This window comes from Panthera onca, chromosome D2 (genome assembly GCF_046562875.1).
Source record: "Panthera onca isolate mPanOnc1 chromosome D2, mPanOnc1 haplotype 2, whole genome shotgun sequence".
Taxonomy (NCBI): Eukaryota; Metazoa; Chordata; class Mammalia; order Carnivora; family Felidae; genus Panthera; species Panthera onca.
The window spans coordinates 48,054,741-48,075,276 of record NC_138349.1 but is presented as its reverse complement, the minus strand read 5'-3'; the positions used below and the strand labels follow the sequence as shown (position 1 = coordinate 48,075,276).

At 54.2% G+C, this 20,536-nt stretch overlaps 1 protein-coding gene across 1 annotated transcript; it reads right to left on the bottom strand.

Annotated features, from left to right (window-relative positions):
* Nucleotides 1-896: 896 nt before the first annotated feature.
* On the bottom strand, nucleotides 897-19,152 carry MAT1A (methionine adenosyltransferase 1A). The gene is made up of 10 exons (XM_060642345.3): nucleotides 18,853-19,152; nucleotides 18,384-18,754; nucleotides 14,544-14,621; nucleotides 13,624-13,746; nucleotides 10,696-10,808; nucleotides 10,132-10,275; nucleotides 5,653-5,871; nucleotides 3,924-4,106; nucleotides 3,443-3,576; nucleotides 897-2,770 (listed from the first exon to the last, which is right to left on the bottom strand). The coding sequence occupies exons 2-10, from the start codon at nucleotides 18,475-18,477 to the stop codon at nucleotides 2,668-2,670; spliced, it is 1,191 nt and encodes a 396-aa protein (XP_060498328.1). The 5' UTR covers nucleotides 18,478-18,754; nucleotides 18,853-19,152; the 3' UTR covers nucleotides 897-2,667.
* Nucleotides 19,153-20,536: the final 1,384 nt, after the last annotated feature.

Sequence of the window (20,536 nt, the reverse complement as noted above, 5' to 3'; positions counted from 1 at the left end):
AAATGTGGATGATGTTCTAGGAAAAATATGTCGCGGAACGGCCCATGTAGTGACTGCTCACGTCACAGACTGTCTCAGACAAGACGGTGACTTTGACTTTCTCCTCTCCGCCACATCCGAGGTCTCCGCTGCTCTTCTGCCCTTCCTGGCACCCGGGACCAGCCCGTCTCAAAGCCTCCTCACGTGGCTGTCCCCTCAGCCTGGACCCGGATGTCTCTCCAGAGCGGATTCCCTTCCCTGCGGCCTGCTTGGAGCAGGAAGTCCTGCCCCTGCCCTCACCAACCCTCAGGACTGCCTTTGCAGGGCCTTCCTTCTGCTCCGACAGTCTTCTAATAAAAATTCCATCTGTGAATTCTCCTCACACAACGTGTGAGAGGGAAATGTGCCCATTTACACCCACTTAAAGGCTTGGCTTGTCTCTCTGCAGACCAAACCCCTCATTCACTCACTTCCTCTGACTTCGGTTATTCAGTCATTGAACAACGATGGCCGCAGTGCCCCCCTCACGACGGTCTGACTGCAGCTGACTCCCACGCAGGGAGGGCAGACGAGGCCCTGGGCGGCAGCACGTGGTGATGGAGAGAGCACACTCAGGAGACCGGGGCGCCACTTCCCAGACAGGTGCCCTCGGTCACATCCCTAACCCTCTGGGCCTCAGGTTTTCTCCGTGAAACTCAGCGGAGTGCGGTGGGGAATAAATAGGGAAATGCCGTGACTTAACACAGTAGCTGGTGGATGAGGAAAGCTTAGTGCATGCTGGAGAAGCCCACCTGGACAGGAACAGGGGGCTCCAGTGGTGGGGGGCGGGGGGTGGGGGCACAGAGCAGAGGGCACCTCTATGCTGGGGGGGATAGAGATGCTCCTGTGAGGTACGTCTGAAGGTTTGCAGACAAAAACCGAGCACAGAGTAGTTGTTTATTCACTGTCCCAGCGGGAACTATCAACACATAAAGGTTCGAGTTTCATATCAACAATGTCCAAAAAAAGATCTTTTATCTCCAGTGGGGGAGGGGCAACCATGCAATTCTGAATTTTCACTTTGAATAGGGCTTGGGTGGGAGGTATTGACCGCCTGCAAGCTTGTGCCTCCCTCTCCTGGAGGGAGCTTGAGACTTGCTGGGAGTGGACACGAGCTCTAGGTTTCGGTGGTAAATCGGCCTTCTTTTTCTCCCCTGAAGAGCTGCCTTTTCCCTGACGTAAGGAGAAAAGCTTGGGGTCTTTGTGCGTCAGGCCTAGAGCCCAGATGCAGGCCATCTGCTCCCCTGATGAGGGTTCTTGGGCTGCCTGGTTCAGCCAGAACCAGCGCCATGGACCCTGGACCAAAGCCCAGGCCTTAGTGCTCTATGGGACCCTTGGGGGCCCCTACCTGAGCCTGTGGTCTGGGCAGCTAGGGAGAAGGCAGAGACACTGCTGTCAGCGGCCCAGGCTGACAGGTGGGGGAGGCAGGGCTGGCCAGGGACGGAAAGGCAGGTGAACGTGCAGCTTCCAAGACCTTAGCGCACCGAGGACCACTCAGGCCCCTTGAGTGCTGTGCCCTGGGAGCCACCTGGCAAAGGCAGAATCTTCTCATGACACTTCAGCCAACTTGTCTACCACTAGGAGTTCAGCTCCGCCACCTGGGTCACTACTTAACATTAGATATTGGGCCCTTACGAGTGGCCTCTCTGGAAGGGGCGTCTGAGGGGCTCACATACTTATTCCAACAGCATTCAGACCAAGAGGCCAAAGAGAGAAGGGCTGGAAGCTACGGGGTTCCGGACCCATCTAAGGGGCTGGCCACCTGAGCTGGGACAAGCTGCTTCTCTGTCCTGACTTCACATATCCCTGCCCAGGGCTCACCAAGAGGTGAGCAGCAAGCTCAGGTCTTCAGGACAGAGGCCACAGAGCTGCTTTTCAATCCGCGTGCTCATTGCTCAGGCCTCCGTCCGGCATGAGATGGGAACAGGGTTGGGGGCTGCGTACGGGCTCTCGAGTCAAAGCCCCTGGATCACGTGTGGGTCCTGACACATGTGGCTGTAGGACCTTGGGAAAGTTACCTAGGCGGTCTGCGACTCAGTTTCCCCATATGGAAAGTGGGAATGAGGTGTCACCTCACCGTGTTGCGGTGAAGAAGAAACGAGGTCGGTAATTGGCTCGGGCCCTCGCACACCATAGCTGCTCAGCAGGTGTCAGCCCCTGTTCCTGTCCCTGCCGGATGCCTAGCCTGAGATGCCTCCGGGAAGGCCTTTGGCTCAGGGCACAGGCCACAGATGGGAAGGGCACAGCCAGCACACCCAGGATCCCTGAGATCTGTGAGGGAGGAGGGGACCAGCCATGGGGGAGGCGTGGGGGGATTTACTCTTCACAGGGGTGGTTTTTCCACTAAATTAACATCGCCTCAGTCTGAGGGAAAAGCAGGGGGACAGTGTGACTACCGCCATGAGGAGGTCTGACCCCAGGCACCAGCAAGCCCCCTGCCATTCACAGTGACGACAGCACAGGGCTAGCCCTAGGGGTGCAGCTTGGTCCAGGAGGGGGCAGTGGGTGGGGAAGGCACTCCCTGCAGCGGCGGGGGGGTGGGGGGAGCAGTCAGGGCCCTGGGTCTGGGACATCTGAGAGTTGGGGTCCTGGACAAGAGGTGCCAATCCAGAAGCTTCCAGGGCGAGGCAGGCCCTGCGCCCACCAGCTCTAAAACACGAGCTTCTTGGGAATTTCCCATGGGAACTCGTTTCTTCCAAAATGGCCGTAGCACGCCGTCTTCTGGTAGATGGGCTTCTTCAAATCCAAGTCCCTGCACAGTCAGCAGAGGAAAGGGTCATTTTCAGTGGAAAAGGAGCAGAGTTTCTCTGAATTTCGAGCACAGGAGTAACAAACAGAGTGTGGACTGTCACTGCTCAGAGCAATTTCCCATACATTTCCTGTCTATGCCACACCACATCTCATGAGGTGACTGTCACTGGCCCCTGGGAAACAGGCTCAGAGGTTCGGGGACAGCCTGGTTACACAGACACACCCAGGACTCAGAATCTGAACTCTGGCCTTGCTGTGCCTTCCTCCTTTTCTCTCCTTGCCACTCTACTGGCCTGGTGCAGACCAACCACACGGCCAAGCTCCGCAAGGCAAGAGCGGCCTCAGAAACACGGGCCAATGGGACCAGACCCGCCAGCTCAATTCTCAGCATTCAGCCTTGTGATTACTTTCCTACAACCCCCCACCTGCTCAAAGATGGCCCCCCTGGATGGTCAGCGTCTCTGGGCCAGCAGGGACCTTAGACACCCCCTTCAACCTGAAAAGCAGACATCTTGCCCTTGGGGTGTGCATTGAGCTGGGCTAGGAGCTTGGAGGCCCTCCTGCTCCGGGGAGGCTGAAAGTCCTTTTTTTCCCTTTCTCTTTCAGAGGAGCCAGACATCTGGGTGAGGGGGGGAGGAAGGGCCCGTCTGGCAGCGATGGGGCAGTGATTTACCTGACGATGACCCCGGGCCGAAGGTCGAAATTCTTGTTGACCACATCTAGCAGTTCTCTCTCTGTCTTCTGAGAGGTTCCATAGGTGAAGATGGAAATGGACAGTGGCTCAGCCACACCGATGGCGTAGGAAACCTTCCAGAAGAGACGAGGGTCAGGGACAAAAGCCTCTGTGCAGGGGGTCTGCCCTTCAGAGAGATCCCGATGCCCTCAGAAAGGGGCAGCTGGAACCACCCATCCCTGGCCCGACCCGCTCCCCAACCTCGCCTGTCTAGGAATCTCCACCATCTTCACAGCGAGCAAATTCAGTATGTGCCTCTCTCCCTGAACATTTTTTCCCTCCCTGAGGTTTTCAGGGTACATGCCCCGATGCCCCATGTAACACACAGTCACAGTCTTTGGCAAGGAGTGTGGCCCCCCCCGCAGGCCAGCACGGCCTCAGCCGGGGCAGAGGTGGGGTGGTCGGAGTGGGGCTGACCCACCTGCACGAGCACTCTCCGGCAGAGTCCCGCTTTCACCAGGGACTTGGCCACCCAGCGGGCAGCATAAGCTGCCGAGCGGTCCACCTTGGTGTAGTCCTTCCCGGAGAAGGCCCCTCCACCGTGCGCCCCCCAACCGCCATAGGTGTCCACGATAATTTTGCGGCCAGTGACGCCCGCATCCCCCTGCAGACAGAAAGGAAGAAATGGAGGGGGGGTATGAGAGCCAGGGTCCCCACAGGGCAGGGCGGACGGGCGGCTGCAGCACCGCGATGGCCACCGCACTAACGGGGAAAGGGGGCCCTGAAGCTGCCCGTGGGCACTTTTCAAAGACCCGCCTCCCCCCACTCCCAGCCCCCAAAGCTGGGAGTCAGCCAGAAACCTTGCACACTCACCCCAGTTCAGTCACTGACCCATTACAGCACCCAGGTAACCTGCCAGAGCCTCATCAGAAAGTGCAAACGAGGGGACAGAGGTTCTCTGGAATCCTAGCCAGCTCCTACTTCAGTCTGTTTTTATGAGTCAGTTGTGATGGGGAAATCCGAGCTGCAGGAGGGCCCTGAGCCTCGACACACACACCCTGGGCCGTGGCCCTGGCTGGCGTTCCCTCGAGTGTCTACTCTGTGCGACATTGGGCAGTAATGATGATTTGTTTTTTGTTTTTTTGAAGGGGGGAGGGGCAGAGGAAGAAGAAGAGAGAAAGAGACAAAGAGACAAAGAGACAGACAGAAAGAGAGAGAGAGAGAGTGGGGGAGGGCAGAGAGGAGCGGGGAGTACAGAGGATCCAAAGCAGGCTCCACACTGACAGCAGAGAGCTTGATGTGGGGCTTGAACTCATGAACCACCAGGTCATGACCTTAAGCCAAAGTCGGCTGCTTAACAGACTGAGCTACCCACGCCCCAGGAGAGACAGAATCCCAGGCTTGGAGCCTGACTCAGGGCTCGATCCCATGAACCTGGGGCCTTGACCTGAGCTGAAATCAAGAGTCAGATACTCAACCAACAGAGCCACCTGGGGGTCCCAGTAATGATGTTTTAAAAGGGCAGGGGCTCCGTGTCGAGTACTTTGGGGAAAGACCACGTACTCTATCCCCCTGCTTAGAGATCCACACTTCCCACTAGCACATCTAGGCTTTGGGAAGTCCTGCAAGAAATGACAGTAAGCTTTGCCTTTCTTTCCCCCTGTGTTTCTGCACTACATTTGGTCACGGAACCCGTTACGGGGGCTCCGCTTTGCAGTAACACATCCCCTCTGAGGCGCCCCTGGCAGAGGTCAGCAGCCTCTCAGACGTGCTCTGCCGATCTCTATGTCCTCTCTCCTGCCGTACAGGAGAAAGGGGACAGTAGGGGTCCCCGCCTAAAACCTGCCCCAACACGAGTTGAACATAACCTGTGGCAAAGACCCAGTGATGGCACCTGGGAAAGGCCAGTCATCCGCAAAGGTGAGCTGGCATCTCAGCAGGGCAAGGCGGCAGCATGGGGCAGTATGACATGTCTGGAGAGGGAGGGCCAGGCTGCACGAGGTGGGAGAGTCCTGGGGACATGTCCCCAATTCCTCCTGCACTGACACATGGACAGCAGGCCCCAGGGAGTGTGAGCTGACCTCATGTTGTGTCCAGGGCCGGGCGTGGCTGAGTCACACAAAGCCACCTCCTCCTTTGCGCCCAGGGAGGTGAGCAACCCCAGTAACAAAGACGAATCAGGAGAGATCTGCTCTGAGGCAAGGGCGCACCTGGGGACCTCCGATGACAAACCGCCCGCTGGGCTGCAGGTGGTAAACGGTGTCTTCGTCCAGGTATTTGGCTGGCACCACGGCCTCGATCACCTGCTCCTTCAGGGCCTGGCGCATGTCCTCCAGCGTTATGTCTTCATTGTGCTGCACGGAGATGACGATGGTGTGGATGCGCACGGGGATGACCGCGCCGTTGTCCTGTATGTACTGAACTGTCACCTGTCGGGTCACAAGGGCAGGGGAGACGTTGTGAGGTCCTTCCCTGAACTGAGGACACACTGCGGCCACGCACAGACAGTCAGACGGCAGGTGGGGCTCCCAGGATCCAAACGAAGGTTGGGGGGGGGGGTGCCTCCTGTCCTCCAAGGACCTCCAGAAAAGTTAATCTGACACATTCTTGTATTTGAGTAGCTGCCCAGTGCCAGGGGATGACTGGGCATGAGGCATAAGCTATTCCCAGCTATGACCACAATTAGTGCCACTTAGAGACTCAGGGTTGCAGAGTTTCCTCTTTATTTGTCACCCAACTAGCCTCCTCCCCTTCTATCTCAGCGGGTTCTGGGTGCCACGAATCCCCCCTGGCCAAAGCCCTTTTCTGACCCTCCGTGGCACAGAGCCAAGGTATCCTGGCTCCTGCCAAGGAGCACAGGTGTCCGTGAGCCACGCCGGCTGCCCCAGTCCCTCAGTGGAGGAGCTCTGGAAGTGTGTGGGGCCAGAGGACTGGTCTGCTGTAGGGACAGGGTGAGAAGGGCTCAAGTCAGGCTGGCAGAAATGGAGCAGCAAGCTTGGGAAGGCCAGCCTCCGGGTGTTTGAGCAAAAGAAAGGAAAAAAAGCTGAGAGCACATTGGAGGGAAGGAACCCGCCTGCGGTGCCCTTGCAGGTCGAGCCACAGGGGCAGTTCTAATGCTCGCTTCTACCCCGGTGGGGCCATCTGCGCATGATCAATTCACATTTCGGCCATCCCGGCAAGACAGGCATTATCATCTCCACTTCACAAATGAGAAAAAAACCAGGCCGGGAGAATCGAAGCAATTCATCTGAAGTTACACAGCAGTCAGCGGAAAGCCAAAGAGCCAGACTCGGTTCTGCCTGATCCCAAAGCTGGTGTCGTTCCCGTAGCAGCACAGACAAAATCCTTCCTCAGAGACCTTGTGCTATAGTGACACGTCAGTGAGTGTGAGAACCCGATGCCACAGCCTGGTCTGACTGGTAACAGAGGACTGCGGTCTGGGCACCCCGGGCTTGCGGAACGAAAGGGAAGGGGACAGTGAGGATGGCGGATGAGGCTGGAGGGAAACCGGCTCGGACTGCAGTGTTCTGTATGCGGGAAGCCGTGCCGGAAGCTGTGAGAAGCTGCTGGCAGCCCTGTGTTAAAGACGGGAGAGCTGGGGCTTCAGAACATGAAAACCTTGGTCAAGACCACACAGCCAGCAGAGCCGGGCTCTGACCTGGAGCTCTGTGGCCTGGTAGCTGGGGCTCTGCCCAGCAGAAGGCTGTCACTCAAGATCCCGAGGGACACATGGGAGGGAGCCCCAGGCCCGAGTGCCACCCAGGGCACTGTGGACCCACAAGAGCAGTGCCCAGAGGAGGCCTGGGGTGTGTGGGGCCTGTGGGAACGCGGCTATGCCAGGTGTCCCTGGCAGGCAGCCTTACTTCCTACCCCAGGGCCTTGGGAGGACCACGGGACAGCAAACAGTGCCTCCTCGGGGACGTGCCTGCAGTAGGGTCTCTGCCCGCCCGAGGCCCCTCAGATATCCGCCAAACACTGGGCCTGCATCAAACTCCCACTCTGTGCCCTGCCTGGTTCAAAGAGCAAGAGGGTGGGATCCTGAAGAAGGAAGGGAGAGAGCCCTTCCCATGTGATGTCTGATCCTCGTTCGAGGGGCAGGTGCACAGTGACATCTGTGTCCCGAGACCAACCTTTAAATCCTGGGCTACGTGCACACAGCTGTGACAGGCTGCTGGAGTTGGGGCGGGGGCCCCCAGGAGGGGAGGCCCTGTGACCGGCTCTGGGACCAGATCCACTGCATCAGCATCAGGCCCTGGGAGAAGGCCCGCCTCCTCCGCTCCCCCGCTGCCAGCCATGAGCCCAGGCAGCCTTCCTTCCACGCAGAACCACAGGGCTGTGGCCGAGCCGAGGGTTCCGAGCATGCCTCTTCGCTCATCATGTCAGCAAGATGGGGGGCGGGGTGGGGAACACACCACGGAAAACACAACTCTGACCAGGTACAAAAATAGCCGTCTGTACTGCCGCTCGGTTCTCAATATCAGCAGCCAGAATTTGCTCGGGTGGAAACACTCGTCCTGTTCACAGTTCACACTCTGGTCAGATGATGAGAGTCCTTCACAAACAGGCCATGGAGCCGGCCTAGAAACCCGTCCTGGCACGGTGCCGCTCACCTCCAGGCAGCTGTGTGCAGGGGCCCTCGGGCGGTGGGGCCAGACCCGCACCCCTGCCCCTGAGATGCCCGGGGCTCGGCTCCCCCGCGGCAGGGGAGTGAGGCGGACTTTGGTATCCAAAGTAGCATTAAGAGAATTCCATGTATCCCTGCAGGAGGAGAAACCCCGGAGGAGCACACCCCCGCCCCCACCCCTCCACTGCTGAGCGGGATGACAAGGGCCTTCCCTCTTCAGCCGGCCCCACCGCGGTGCCTCTGGGTCTCACTGCCACACAAGGAAAAGGGGAGCCCCAGCGCTCTCCTTCCTCCAGCCTCTGTTCTAGGCTTCCGGTTTCTGCAGATATGCCTCCTGCCTCCCGATGGAGCCGGGCGCGCCAGCCGCCGTGTGCCCGTTCCTTTGATACCACTGCAGTCTTCGTATTTGAGCTCTCCCGCCCCGGGACCTCGAAGAGCAGCCGAGGAATGCTGATGATGGAGGCATGTGGAGAACACCAGGAAAGGTCGGCTGTAGGCCACACATGCAAGTCCTTGTCCCGGGTTCAGACAGTTGCAACCTGTGCCCCGCGTGGCCTCGCACCTGCGGTCGGGTGGACGCGCCTCTGTGCAACGGGGGCGACGGGACGGTCACGGTCACGGTCAGCCATGCTGAGCTATACAACCGCACGCGCCAAATTCCAAGTCCGGGGGCAAGAGAAGGCCCCGTCTGGTGGTGGCCACCGGGGAAACCACGGGAGGTGGGAGCTTCCTGGCCACTGACAGACAGGAGGCAACCGAGCAGATCCCAGGAGAGGCGAAGGGCGGGAGGAGAGGCACAAAGCACTAGGGAGTGAAGTAACTCAGACTAAGCAAGGACTGGGGTGGGGAGGTAGAGGAAGGTAAAACTGGAAGACCATAAGGGGCTTCGATGCCAACATAACAAGCGGGGGGTTCTCCCCCTGCGGGAAGCAGAAAATTGTAAAGGATTCTGAGCCAGTATTAGGAAATTAAAAGTCCAAAGGGAGTTAAGTGGAGTTTCCAGACAGGGAAAGTCCTTGGGAGGGCACGGCGCAGATCCCTGCTGTGGCCTGGGAACCAGGCTGGAGCAGAAGAGGTGCTCTCTAGGCAAAACATGGAGCGAGGCTGGGTGGAGACAGAGGGGGTGCTGAGTAGGATGGGGGGGGGCACCATGGCCCTCCCTGGAGCCGAGGAGGAGGTGACCATGAGGCTGCACACGAAGGCTCTCCAGCACACATGTGTGTAGGGGGAATGAGAAGCAGGGCTGCTGGTCCAGACACCCTACAGGTGAAAGCTTTGGCTGAGTGTGACAAAGTAGGAATTGGGTGCAGGAAGGGGATAGGGTGTGCAAAAGTGCCAAGGACCCGTTGGGGGTGGGAGACGAGCCAGGGGAGGAAGCCCCGGGAAAGGGGCCAACAGGGCCGCCAGGGTGACACGGGGCAGGGACGTGGAGAGGGGAGGTGGACGGGGCGCCTCCACCCACATGCGCTAACATTTGCATCATCGCCGGCCTTCACATGTGGACTCCGGTGAGGATTTCCCCACGGTCCAGAGCAGAGAGGTCAGGGCCCATGGGAACAGAGAGTCCAAAACAGCAACGGGAAAGCCTTTTTGCGAGAAACAGTGATAAAGGGTCACAGCGAGGCACGGATGGCCCTTGTCAACTCGGCGTTCAGACCTTGCTCAAGGTGTGGAGACCTGTGGGTGTGGACGGGCAGTGACCAAAAGTGTGCAGCCAATTAAGAAGTAAATGTGTGGCAGGAACCAGGGAACCACATTGCCAGAGTCAACGTATGCTAAGAAGGCAAAAAAAAAAAAAAAAAAAAAAAAAAAAAAAAAAAATCCAGAACTGTTCTTTCCATTTTTCTGTATTTTTGAGACTTTTCACAATAAACATTAGGGGAGAAAACATGTAGATCTGAAGAGTTTTCAGATAAATAGTTCTTTTCACAACCAACAATATTTTGAGTGCCCGGACTGACCATTTTGATGCCAACAATGACAAGTACCAAGAGGACCCAGAGGGGTGTCTGGGTCCCCAGTGTGTGTCTGGGGCTCCACGGGAGGGGGGCAGGAGGAGGCTCACCTGGGTCTTGGAGTCAGGCCTCAGCCAGGGGAGGACCCCAGAGCGTCTGAGTTCTGCCATTCGGGCATTGAGTTTGTGGGCGAGGATAATAGTGAGGGGCATACACTCTTCTGTCTCGTCGGTGGCATAGCCGAACATCAGACCCTGGAGGAGAGCGTCAACGGAGCAATACGCATTTTATCTTCTCATCTAAAGCGTGGCTGTATTGGGTGCCCTGTGCATGTATAACATCTGCACGGGGAGGCGGGGGCACTTGTGGACAGGAAGACAAGACAATGCTCTGGGAGAGGGGGACAAGCCCAAATTGGGCATCGGCGACCACAGTCTTCCACAAGCAGGCCGTGCCCTCAAGTCGCTGCCCTGAAGCAGGGGTGTCCTAATTTATTCCAGGCGCACGGACCCCTCCCCCCGGGAGCTCCTGCTAGGATGAGGGGGGTCTACCCCACAGCGTGTCCAATCCATTACTCATGAACTTCCCAGCTGTCAACTCAGTGCAGGTCAGAGCCAGGGCTGACACAGACAATGCTATCCTGACCCCTGACCCTGCACTCCACGTGTGGTCACCTGGTCTCCGGCCCCGACGTCTTCTTCGTTTCTGTCCAAATGTACACACTGGGCAATATCCGGGGACTGCTGCTCCAGAGCTACCAGCACATTGCAGGTCTTGAAGTCAAAGCCTAAGCAGAAGGGAAAGCAGGCCTTCGTGGGGACACATGTCAGACAGAGGGTGGCTTCCAGCGTCCTGGCAGACTGCTCAGCTCCCGACACGGCATTTCGTGTGGGGGTGGGCGGTCTCTAACCAGCTGGGATCTGTCTGGGACCTGTTGGGCAGAGCTGAGGCCCAGGATGGGGAAGGCCATGTGTCCATCCCATGTTATCATCTGGAAGGCTGGTCGAAGAAAATCCTCCACGGCGCATTTTACTACATTAAATTATACCTAGATTAGAAATCTATATTCTACACAGAACGGCAAGATGAAAACCAGATAACGGCTGCGGCTGCGCTGGGTGACTCGTGGCCCTGCCCCCTTACCCTTCTGGAGGCACGTTCCAAGACCCAGGCTGAAAATCACCTTCCAGCACTGCTGTTCGGAAGCCTAGGCGTAATCCACGTATGAAACACACTGAACAAAGACAGTGCACGTGAACTATCCAGAGAGGCTCCCAGAGCTAGAGTCCTCTGATCCCAAGCTCTGCACAGGGCCTGAAGCCAAATGGAAAAGCCACACCTCTGGAGGCCACGGCCACGTCTGCCCACCCCCAAAGTTCAGGCACACACATGGAAGCTGTTCTTCCCAGCCCCTGGGAAGAACTCGTTGCTGGTGAGTGGCAGCCCCGCCCCCGGAGCCCCAGAAGGGGCCACTGGGCACCGACAGCGCGATCTTCTCCCTGTGGGCCCTCGGGCCTTGCCGGGCCCGGCCGTGGGCACTGCGTGACTGAGGGGCTGAAACTCACAGAGGTTCTACTACCAGGCCAAGTATTGGTGACAAGCCGAGTAACTGTCACTCTCTTTCCAGTCTGTTCTACCTACGCTGCCAGTGTGAGCTTTACTAAAACCAACCAACTGACCCAGATCCAGGCTGTTGTTTATGTCCATGCTTCACGTGGGGCCTGCTGCCCGGTGAAGAACTGAGACGCCTCGGGTCCACCCAGCCCCTCCCGGCTGAACTGCCCCAGCCAACACACGCTCCCTCGGGGCTAGCCTTCTGCACGGCACACTTTCCTACCTCCGCTAGGTCTCTGTCTAGAATGCTCTTCCTCCAGCTCCCCATCCCCACACGCTCAAATCTGATCAGCTCTCAATAAACGTCCCTGGACCTTCCCCCCTCCCTCCCTCCCACCGACTCGCCGCTGGGCACCCCATACTGCGCCATTTAATGCCAGGCAGTGCCCCCACTCCAGAAGCACCAGGATGCCTTTGTCCTCTGCAGGTTCCTGTTCCCAGCGAATGTTTTTGAACACACAAACCAATGAGCCATCTTTAGAGGCCTGCCAAGGACTCACCGATTGTGCATTAAATATTTTGCATTTTCCCTAATCGCTCTCTGGACAGTGAAGCTTCTCAGCCCTGAGAATCCATCAAGGGCTCCAAGCGATTTGGAAAAACAGAATTCAGGGGACCAAGGGGAGAGGAGCAGCGACTGTACAGCCAAGAGCAGTGCGGGGCGGTTAGCCCGGGGCCCTCTTAGTGCAGCCACCGCACTGTGTCGCTGTGTGGGGTCCTCTGGGTGCAGGCACAGCGACAAGCTGGGCGTGCCGAGATGCAGTCAGCAGCAGAGCTGGGCTCTCTCTCGCTCTCTCCTGCCAGCACACATTGCCTCCTGGGACGTTTCCCTTCTACCTAGTGCAGAACAAGGCTTGTTCTTGAATAAGGTCTACACGTCTTAAATAACCGCCTTTTCCTGGTAGAACAGGTGTAGCTGTGCATGGTGACATGTTGGGAAGCTGCTGGTCTGGGACAGTGTGCTTCCTCCAGAACACTGTGCTGACTGGCAGAATGAGCCTGTGCTCATTGGTTCTGTGTCCACTTCCGTGTGCTGAGTGAGTACTCTAGGCGGGTCAGAAGGTGGCTGCACGGAGCTTGTGTGTCTGCACCCTCAGCGGCGAGGGACTCTCACTCACACACATGCAGCACATCGTTCCAGCCTGCCCCGACCCACAGAGGTGGCACACGTCACCCTCAAGAACCCATAAGTGGCAAGCCCGTGTGCACAGGCCCTCAGCATCTGACTCTCGCACCCTGTCCTCTGGTGCCTCTCCAAACCGGACCCTTTCCCACCCTACCTTGTCTTAGATGTTGGACTCTGCTGTGAGTCCCCCCCATCCCCCATTCTTTCCAGCTGTCACCCCGGCCTGATCACGGCGCTCCTCCTCGATTCCTGCCAGGGCCTGGGTCCCTTCCCTGGGATACAAGCTCCCACACTGCCTATCACTGGGGCCAACCTCGGCCAGCCTGTCTCCTTCCACCTGCCACGAGTACCAGTTCTGGACTGAGTCACTTTGTTTTTCCTGGTCTAGAAGAGAAGCGGCATCTTGAAGCAGAAAGTGCAGGAGTCTCCAAAGGGCCGCCTACTACTGGCTGTCACCTCGTGCAAATTATTTACGACTCCAAGCCTCAGTTGCCTCGTCTGCAGGAGTACGGCAGAGGGCCTCAAACGATGAAGAGGACAAATACAAAGACCAGCGCCCACGCCCGGCAGAGAACATCTCCCCAGTGGAGGGCGGCTCCCTTCACTCGGTGCTTCTCTCTTCCAAAGCCTTTGCCAGCACCAAGACCAGAGGCGACAACAGATGGACACGGGCTAGTTCAACCGGGCGCCATCCCGTGGGCCGCCATGCTATTGCCAGAGACCGTGACTCCTGACCTGCCAGGCAGGCCAAGGAATGTTCTTTTCTCCCAGTTGGTATCTGCACTGGCAGAGGACAGAGAGCCTCGGATCTGACACGGCGGCGGGGGCACCCACACATTTCAGACCCGGGGGCCCGCCTCACCCTTGGCGGAGTCGTCGTAGCCGATGTGCCTGATGGTGCTTCTCACCACCCGCTGGTAGTCCACTGTGGCCGTGGAGGTGATCTCTCCGCAGAGTAGCACCATGCCCGTCTTACACACCGTCTCTGTGAGAGAGGGGGCAAGGTCAGCGGCCACGGGCCAGCCGAGGGGAGCGCCACTCCTGGACCCCCGCACAGCACTGATAAAGGGACTCACGAAGAGTCTTACGAGGCATGGGTGCCGGAAATGAGGGAACAATGCTGACAAGCAGAGTAAATCCCGGCAGAAGTGCTGACCGTGTGTGAATGCTGCCCGGAGAACTACGCTTTGGACAGACCCGGTCACACCTCGCTTTCACAGTGACCCCGTCCTTCTCACGTGGTGTTGGACCACTTATTTAGCCTAATTCGGCTTCCCCAACTGTACATGAAGACGTTACGACTGCCGCGTGGCTCAAAGTGAGACAACGGTGGCAGGTGGTTGTCATAAAGAATGCTGTCAACATGCCTCCGGGAGGCCTCTCCCGCCCCTTGTTGCTAATATTCCACCGCAGGCTGAGGTCCTGAGATCAGGGCGGGCCAACCTCCTCACTGGCCATTCACAAAGATATATCTCAGGGTGAAGTGTACCCTCAGAAGGCACAGGTCCCAGTGGTGCTCAACGCAGGGGCTAGGGAGGCACTGGAGAGGGAAGGAGCCGTCTGTGCAGCACACAGTGAGGACAGAGGGGCTCTGGTCTCCCTTCTGGGCACCCCTGCCCCATGACCTTGGCCAAGGCCCTGATTCGGCTGCAACCGTGATCACCTCGGGGGTCCTCCAGGCACTGGAGCCCCTGGCTCTCTGTTGTTCCGAGGGCCTCAGCACAGGCAAAGACCTCGAGCCCAGCCCACTGAGGTCTTTAGCAGGGAGTAGACATCTCTTACCACAGGCCACCTTGGCATTGGGGTCCTGCCTCAGATGGGCATCCAGCACGGCATCACTGATCTGGTCGCAGATCTTGTCTGGAGGAGAAGGAACATGTATAAGAATCACAGAGATAGTGGGTCTAACAGACTGAAGTATCAAAATAATCAGGTATTTGGTAAGCTTACATATGAAATCTATCTACCAAAGAGGACACTTCTTTAAATATACATAATTAGGAAATTTTGAAATTTTTATTTCATCCCATTTCTGCCTAATTTTGGATGATGTATATTACATGAAGTCGTAGCATTCCCCCAAAAAAGACATACGTTCCAAAATCAGTTCTAAAAGACTATAGCAATTTACACAGACACACACAGATACACACACACACACACACACACACACACACACACACACATACACACACACATTCTCCTACTAAAAAGTCTCTCATTCTTTAAGATATTCCCTTTAAGTCTAAAATCTAGAAAGCTCCTAGAAATAGAAGTTAAAATAGCTGCGGGGACTGGGTGGCTCAGTGGTTGAGTGTCTGACTTCAGCTCAGGTCATGATCCCGTGGTTCCTGAGTTCTAGCCCCACATCGGGCTGTCTGCTGTCAGTGAGGAGCCTGCTTCAGATCCTCTGTCTCCCTCTCTCTCTGCTCCACCCCTGACTCGCACACTCTCTCTCTCTCTCAAAAATAAATAAACATTAATATGTACATATATACATAGATAGATAGATAGATAGATAGATAGATATCAAAATATTTAACAAGTGGATATGATCATTAAAATGTATAATTATAAAAAAAAAGAAGTTAAAATAGCTAATGATGTCAGTAAGATTAGGTGCCAACACGTAAAATCAGATGGGACAAACAGATACATTTCTCTGCAGATTCCATGAGCTGAAATATACTGTGTACACAACACCAAGCCCGAATCCACCACCCCAGCTGTAGAAACTCCATAAGAGAACCTCTACACATCATTGCTGTTCTACTGAACATTTCCACAGGCAGCTCTCAGATCATCCCCACTGCCACTCAGCCCTGAAGGCTAGATGTTCTAGCTGGGTTTGACCTCAGTCAAGGTGGGGGCTGACCACAGCTCAACAGAAGCAGGGATTTGACCTTATTTTTCCACTACTTGCCTTAAGAATTCCACATGGCTGAGCATGCAGACCCCTCAGTGGCACTCTGGAAAAGTCCGCTCTTGCTTTGGGGTTGTGCAAACAGTCAATGTTTACAGATTCAGAAATAAAAGCGACACCTATTTATACATATTACATCTCATTTAATGTTCAAAATACCCGCAGAGTTGACTTTTTTTAATGTTTATTTACTTATTTTTGAGAGAGAGAGCAAGGTAGGGGCTGAGAGAGAGAGGGAGAGAGAGAATCCCAAGCAGGCTCTGCACTGACAGAGTGCACGAGGCTCAAACCCACAAACCATGAGATCGTGACCTGAGCCAAAGTTAGACACTCAACCAACTGAGCCACCCAGGCGTCTCCAGAGTTGGCTCTTAATAGATTAATACAGTTTTTCCCAGTTTTATTGAGGTATAATTGGTGTACAAAACTTATCTGCATAAAATTAAAGTATATAATTTGAGGAGTTTGGACATGTGAGTACTCTCACGTTATCATCACCATAAACAAGGTAAGAAACATATCTGTCACCTCCAAAAGTTTCCTTGTGTCCTCCTATTTTGTTTTTGTTTTTTGGTTTTTATATGAAGAATCTAGATCCAGAATCAAGCGCTCTGCTGTCCTAAGCGCATCATTTAAAACATTCACGTCAATGTAACTTAAAATGTTAATCTGCCATTAAAGGTGAATTCTCTAACCTTTCCTTGAGAAACTGCCACTAAACTTTCGGGCTTTCTAGGCACCCCACTCCAGTGGCAGATCCCTGCTGTAAATCCAGGTTTGTCTGATGCCACGGCCTCTGCACACCCCTACTAATGAAAGCCTGCTACTAAAATATCTCCATCAGGACTCCTAGGGTTACTCACATGCTGACCACGGATGACTCTGCTTGTTTCAAGGACGCAGGTCACATGTCCCCAGTCCACACGGGGGACTGGGATAAGGGGTATTAGGGATAAAGCCGAGATGAGCAAGGGTGTTGAGACAGCTCCGCAGACTGAAATAACGTGTAAGGAGGCTCTTTCTGAACTGTTTCTTTAGGCTTTCAGAATTTCTATAAGTATCACTCAGTGGCTGTAAGATAGCTCATAGGTGGTTTTCTTGGAAGTTGAAAAAGCATTCATTTTATCCTGCTGGTGGAAGAATTCAGCACTGGAATGACAAGCAACAAGTCCTCAAGCTTAGAGGAAGCTGACTTAAGTGGACAGTTAATTGATTGTGGCAACTGAAAGGAGAGTCAGACAGACTGAAAGGCTATCATTAAATAGACAACACGGCCATTTGATTGGCTAGAATTTTTCTTCTGTCCACTGAGCACACCGCGGTGTGTACTATGGGACCTCTGGCCACCGAGTGCCCAAGCACCCGGAGACTTTATAAAGTTACACACAATGAAAGGGGCTATTTGTTTCGAACTGAGCTAAGTCACATACAAAACTGAGTTTAAACCAAGGTTTCTTAACAGCGGTAAGAAACTGTTACTGACATTGGGGGCCAGAAAATTCTTTGCTGCAGGGGGGATGGTCTTGTGCATTCAGGATGTTTAGAAGCACACGTGGCCTCTATCCACTAAATGCCAGTGGCACCCCCAACCCCTCACAGCAGAGTTATGACAGACAACCAAAAATGTTTTCAGACATTACAAAATGTTCTTGGGAGAAAGGGGGCAAAACCACCCCCAGTTGAGAACCACCAGCTAAAGCATATGGAAGGAGATGTCTACAGCTGAGTTACAAGCTCTGAAATAACATGGATGAGGCAGATGAAAAGAAGGTAGCCTTGGTGATAAGTTACCAAAACTTTAATTTCTCAGATGAATTTTGAAAAAGTGCATAAAGAATAAGTCAGTGTGCCCAGCCCCCAAGATTCTTCTTGAGCAGTGGTTCACAAAGTGTGGTTCCCACAGCAGCAGCAGCAAAAGCATCTCCTGAGAACTTAGTAAAAATGCAAACCTTGAGCCTCACCCAAGATCTACGAAATCAGAAAAGTCTGGAGGTAGGGTCCGACACTCTGCCTCAACAAGCCTACTGGGTGATGCTGATGCTCCCTGATGTCTGAGAACCACTGACCTGCGGCCTGAGGCTGATCATGGTCCTCACATTCGCACATAAGACTCTCCCATTTCCCCACAGCACCAGAAAATACTCAAATGTTCTTCCTCTTCAGGAGGTCATCTGTACTGCTCATAGATAATATACCTGAGGCTTTCAGGACCGGGAGATCTGTCTCAGCGACTACTGGAATGTGCTGTTCGTTCCTAGACTATACACATGCTTTACGTGCAACACTTAGTGACCACAGTCTTGTTGGAGGGAACACTGGAACATTCTCTGTTGATTTAAGTCGCTCAATGATAAAGCTTTGTCTTGCCCCCCAATATATAAAGCTGATATCCGATACATGTTAGACGTGTAATATGTTTAGTCAACCCAACGTGTGTTCCCTGTAGCGGCCTCATCGTGCAGAGATGCTGGCTGTGGGTGGCAGCATGAACGCTTGGCTTCATTAACTGACAACTTCTCATTTCCTAATCAGTGACTGTTTTCCAAAACTAGTAAATTAGTAAATTAATAGAATTAAAAGACGCCTCCTATGGTGCCTCCAGAGACCCCTCACGGTAACGAACACGGATTGGTTTTAAGGCCCCGGGGAAAATGGCTCCCCCGGCACAGGCTGTCCTCGGTCCACAGCCACCTACTTACCCGGGTGTCCCTCTCCTACAGACTCCGAGGTGAACATGAAGGCTCCTTCTTCACTTAGAGAGTGGTCACACAAGCCGTCCACCGGGCCATTCATCTTTGCACGCTTCTCCACTGGGTTTCTTCAAGGTAACGATTTCAACGCTGTTGACTTTGCCTGAAGTGGTTTTGTGTGGTTGCCTTTTTTTTTTTTTTTTTTTCTCCCCCGGGAACCCAACAGGCTTGTCTTTGGCAGAGCTACAGGGCTCGATTCTGGGGAACTGCCTGTGCGCACGTGAAGGGAAGGTGGGGAAGGTGAGGATGGTGAGGAGGGCGGGCCTGAGTACCGACGTGTCACTCTCTCCAGCTGGTCATGGCTCGCTCCTGAGTGACTCCTATATATGGAAAAGTGAAAGGGCCTGAATAATCATGTGAGAAAATTGGAGGAGTCCATTTCCTGGGGGGGGGGGGGGGGGGAGGGGTGTCTTCTTACCTTGAGGAATTCCGGTCCTCAGCTCGGATTTCCCGAGCCCCAACGTCTGGTCAGTGCACGGTGAAGAAGGCTGTACAGATTCTGCAGAACCGAAGCTCCTTTGGGACTCTGCTTCGGCTCTGCAGCTAATCTCCATATTGGGCCGAGGTTAACATCCCACGTTGGAGGGTGGGGGTCTGTGGTGACTCAGGGATACAAACAGGCAGCAAGGAGCCCTTTCCCAGAGATGCAGTTTCGGCTAAGGCTGCGGCACAGGGTGGCCTTTGCTACTGGGTGCTGCCTTTCCTCCCCCACACCTTGTCTGGGCTGGGCTCTCCCCCTTCTTCTACCTTCTCAGAGCTAGAGCACGCACCTGTATTCTGAGTCAGCGTGGACGTTACACAACATGTTCGTTTAGGGGAAAAGCTTTCGAGCCCACATTTCTCTGCTGATAGAAAGCACCTAAGCTGTCGGCTTCTCTAAGACACCAGCGGTCACATTAAAAAGTATCTGGACAGGTTACAGAAGACAATGCTTTTTTACTTTTTGTTTTTTGTTTTTGGAAAAAGACTCTTCAGAGATGGATTCATTACAGGGAAATTATCTGAGTCCAGCTTCCATAAGATACATTAAACTTCGACCTATTCAGTCCTATACACTTGATCAACATTCTGATCACATGATTCCCGCACTTTTTTTTTTTTTTTTTTTTTTTTTGCTTTGACCAAGAAAAGAAGTGAACTGGGTTACATCTGTAGCCAAATTCATGCTCTACATGACAGTGCCTCTCTCTTCCTTCCCTCCCACTCTCAGACCTCAGGCTGCAGGAAGAGTGAGGAACTGAGATCACAGACAGTGAGAATGGGTGGAGAAACCAGTTCCCACTAGAAAGCAATAAAATGTAAGCAGCCAAAAGCTCATGCATCAAAAATACTGGACCGTGGGAAGCAAAAGGTAGGATGCGGTGGCCCCAAATCCCCTCTCTACTTAGAATGTGAGCATTACAGTTCTCTTCCTGGTGCTCTAAACTTTGAGTTTTGCCACCTGGTCAGTAGCAGCAGCACCAACTATCCAGGGAATTCAAACTATATTAAAGTGACCTCCTCACGGGATAAAGTAAGAGGTTTTACATACACATATTTCACCATTTAACAAACAGCGAGCTGGACTGCTCAGGCACAAGACTGCTGAAGGTTCGAAGAGAAAAAGCCACTGGGAAGGGATGGAAAAATGAGGATCAAACAAGGACTTTAGACAACATAGCCTTGTCCTTGTCAGCACACAGGCGTCCTCCTGTTTGCACTTAAAATATTTCAACATCGCTGTCCCTTTGTAAATTTCTTCTGGGTACACTGGTTTCAAACCTGGAGGCAATATGAGCTAATGTTTAATGTGAACTGTAGACCTAGGTTAGCCTAGCAGCTAGAACTATAGCCATTACGTTCTAACTCTGCTTTAAGAGCAAGATGGGGTTTAAGTAGCAAGTACTCAACAGGGTCCTAGAGCTGGCAGTAAGTCAGAGAGCAAAGCCCAACTGCCCTCTGAATTCCAGAATGACTAAAAGCATGGAGTGGAGGGGCATGTCCTACACAGAGAAGTGGTGTTTCCAGAAACATATGCAGGAGGCTTCTGTAGCCTGGACACAAATTCAGAGTGAGGGAAGGATCTGGAAGCACGGAGTTCAGTCCCCATCTTATGTGTGAGT

Bases quoted from the DNA above. Each gene is read 5' to 3' on its own strand.
- MAT1A (XM_060642345.3), bottom strand. From the start codon at position 18,477: ATGAATGGCCCGGTGGACGGCTTGTGTGACCACTCTCTAAGTGAAGAA. The intron at 14,622-18,383 runs GTAAGTAGGTGG...CTTCTCCTCCAG, and splicing joins TGTAGGAGAGGGACACCCGG to ACAAGATCTGCGACCAGATC. The intron at 10,276-10,695 runs GTGACCACACGT...GCTCTCCTCCAG, and splicing joins ACGTCGGGGCCGGAGACCAG to GGTCTGATGTTCGGCTATGC.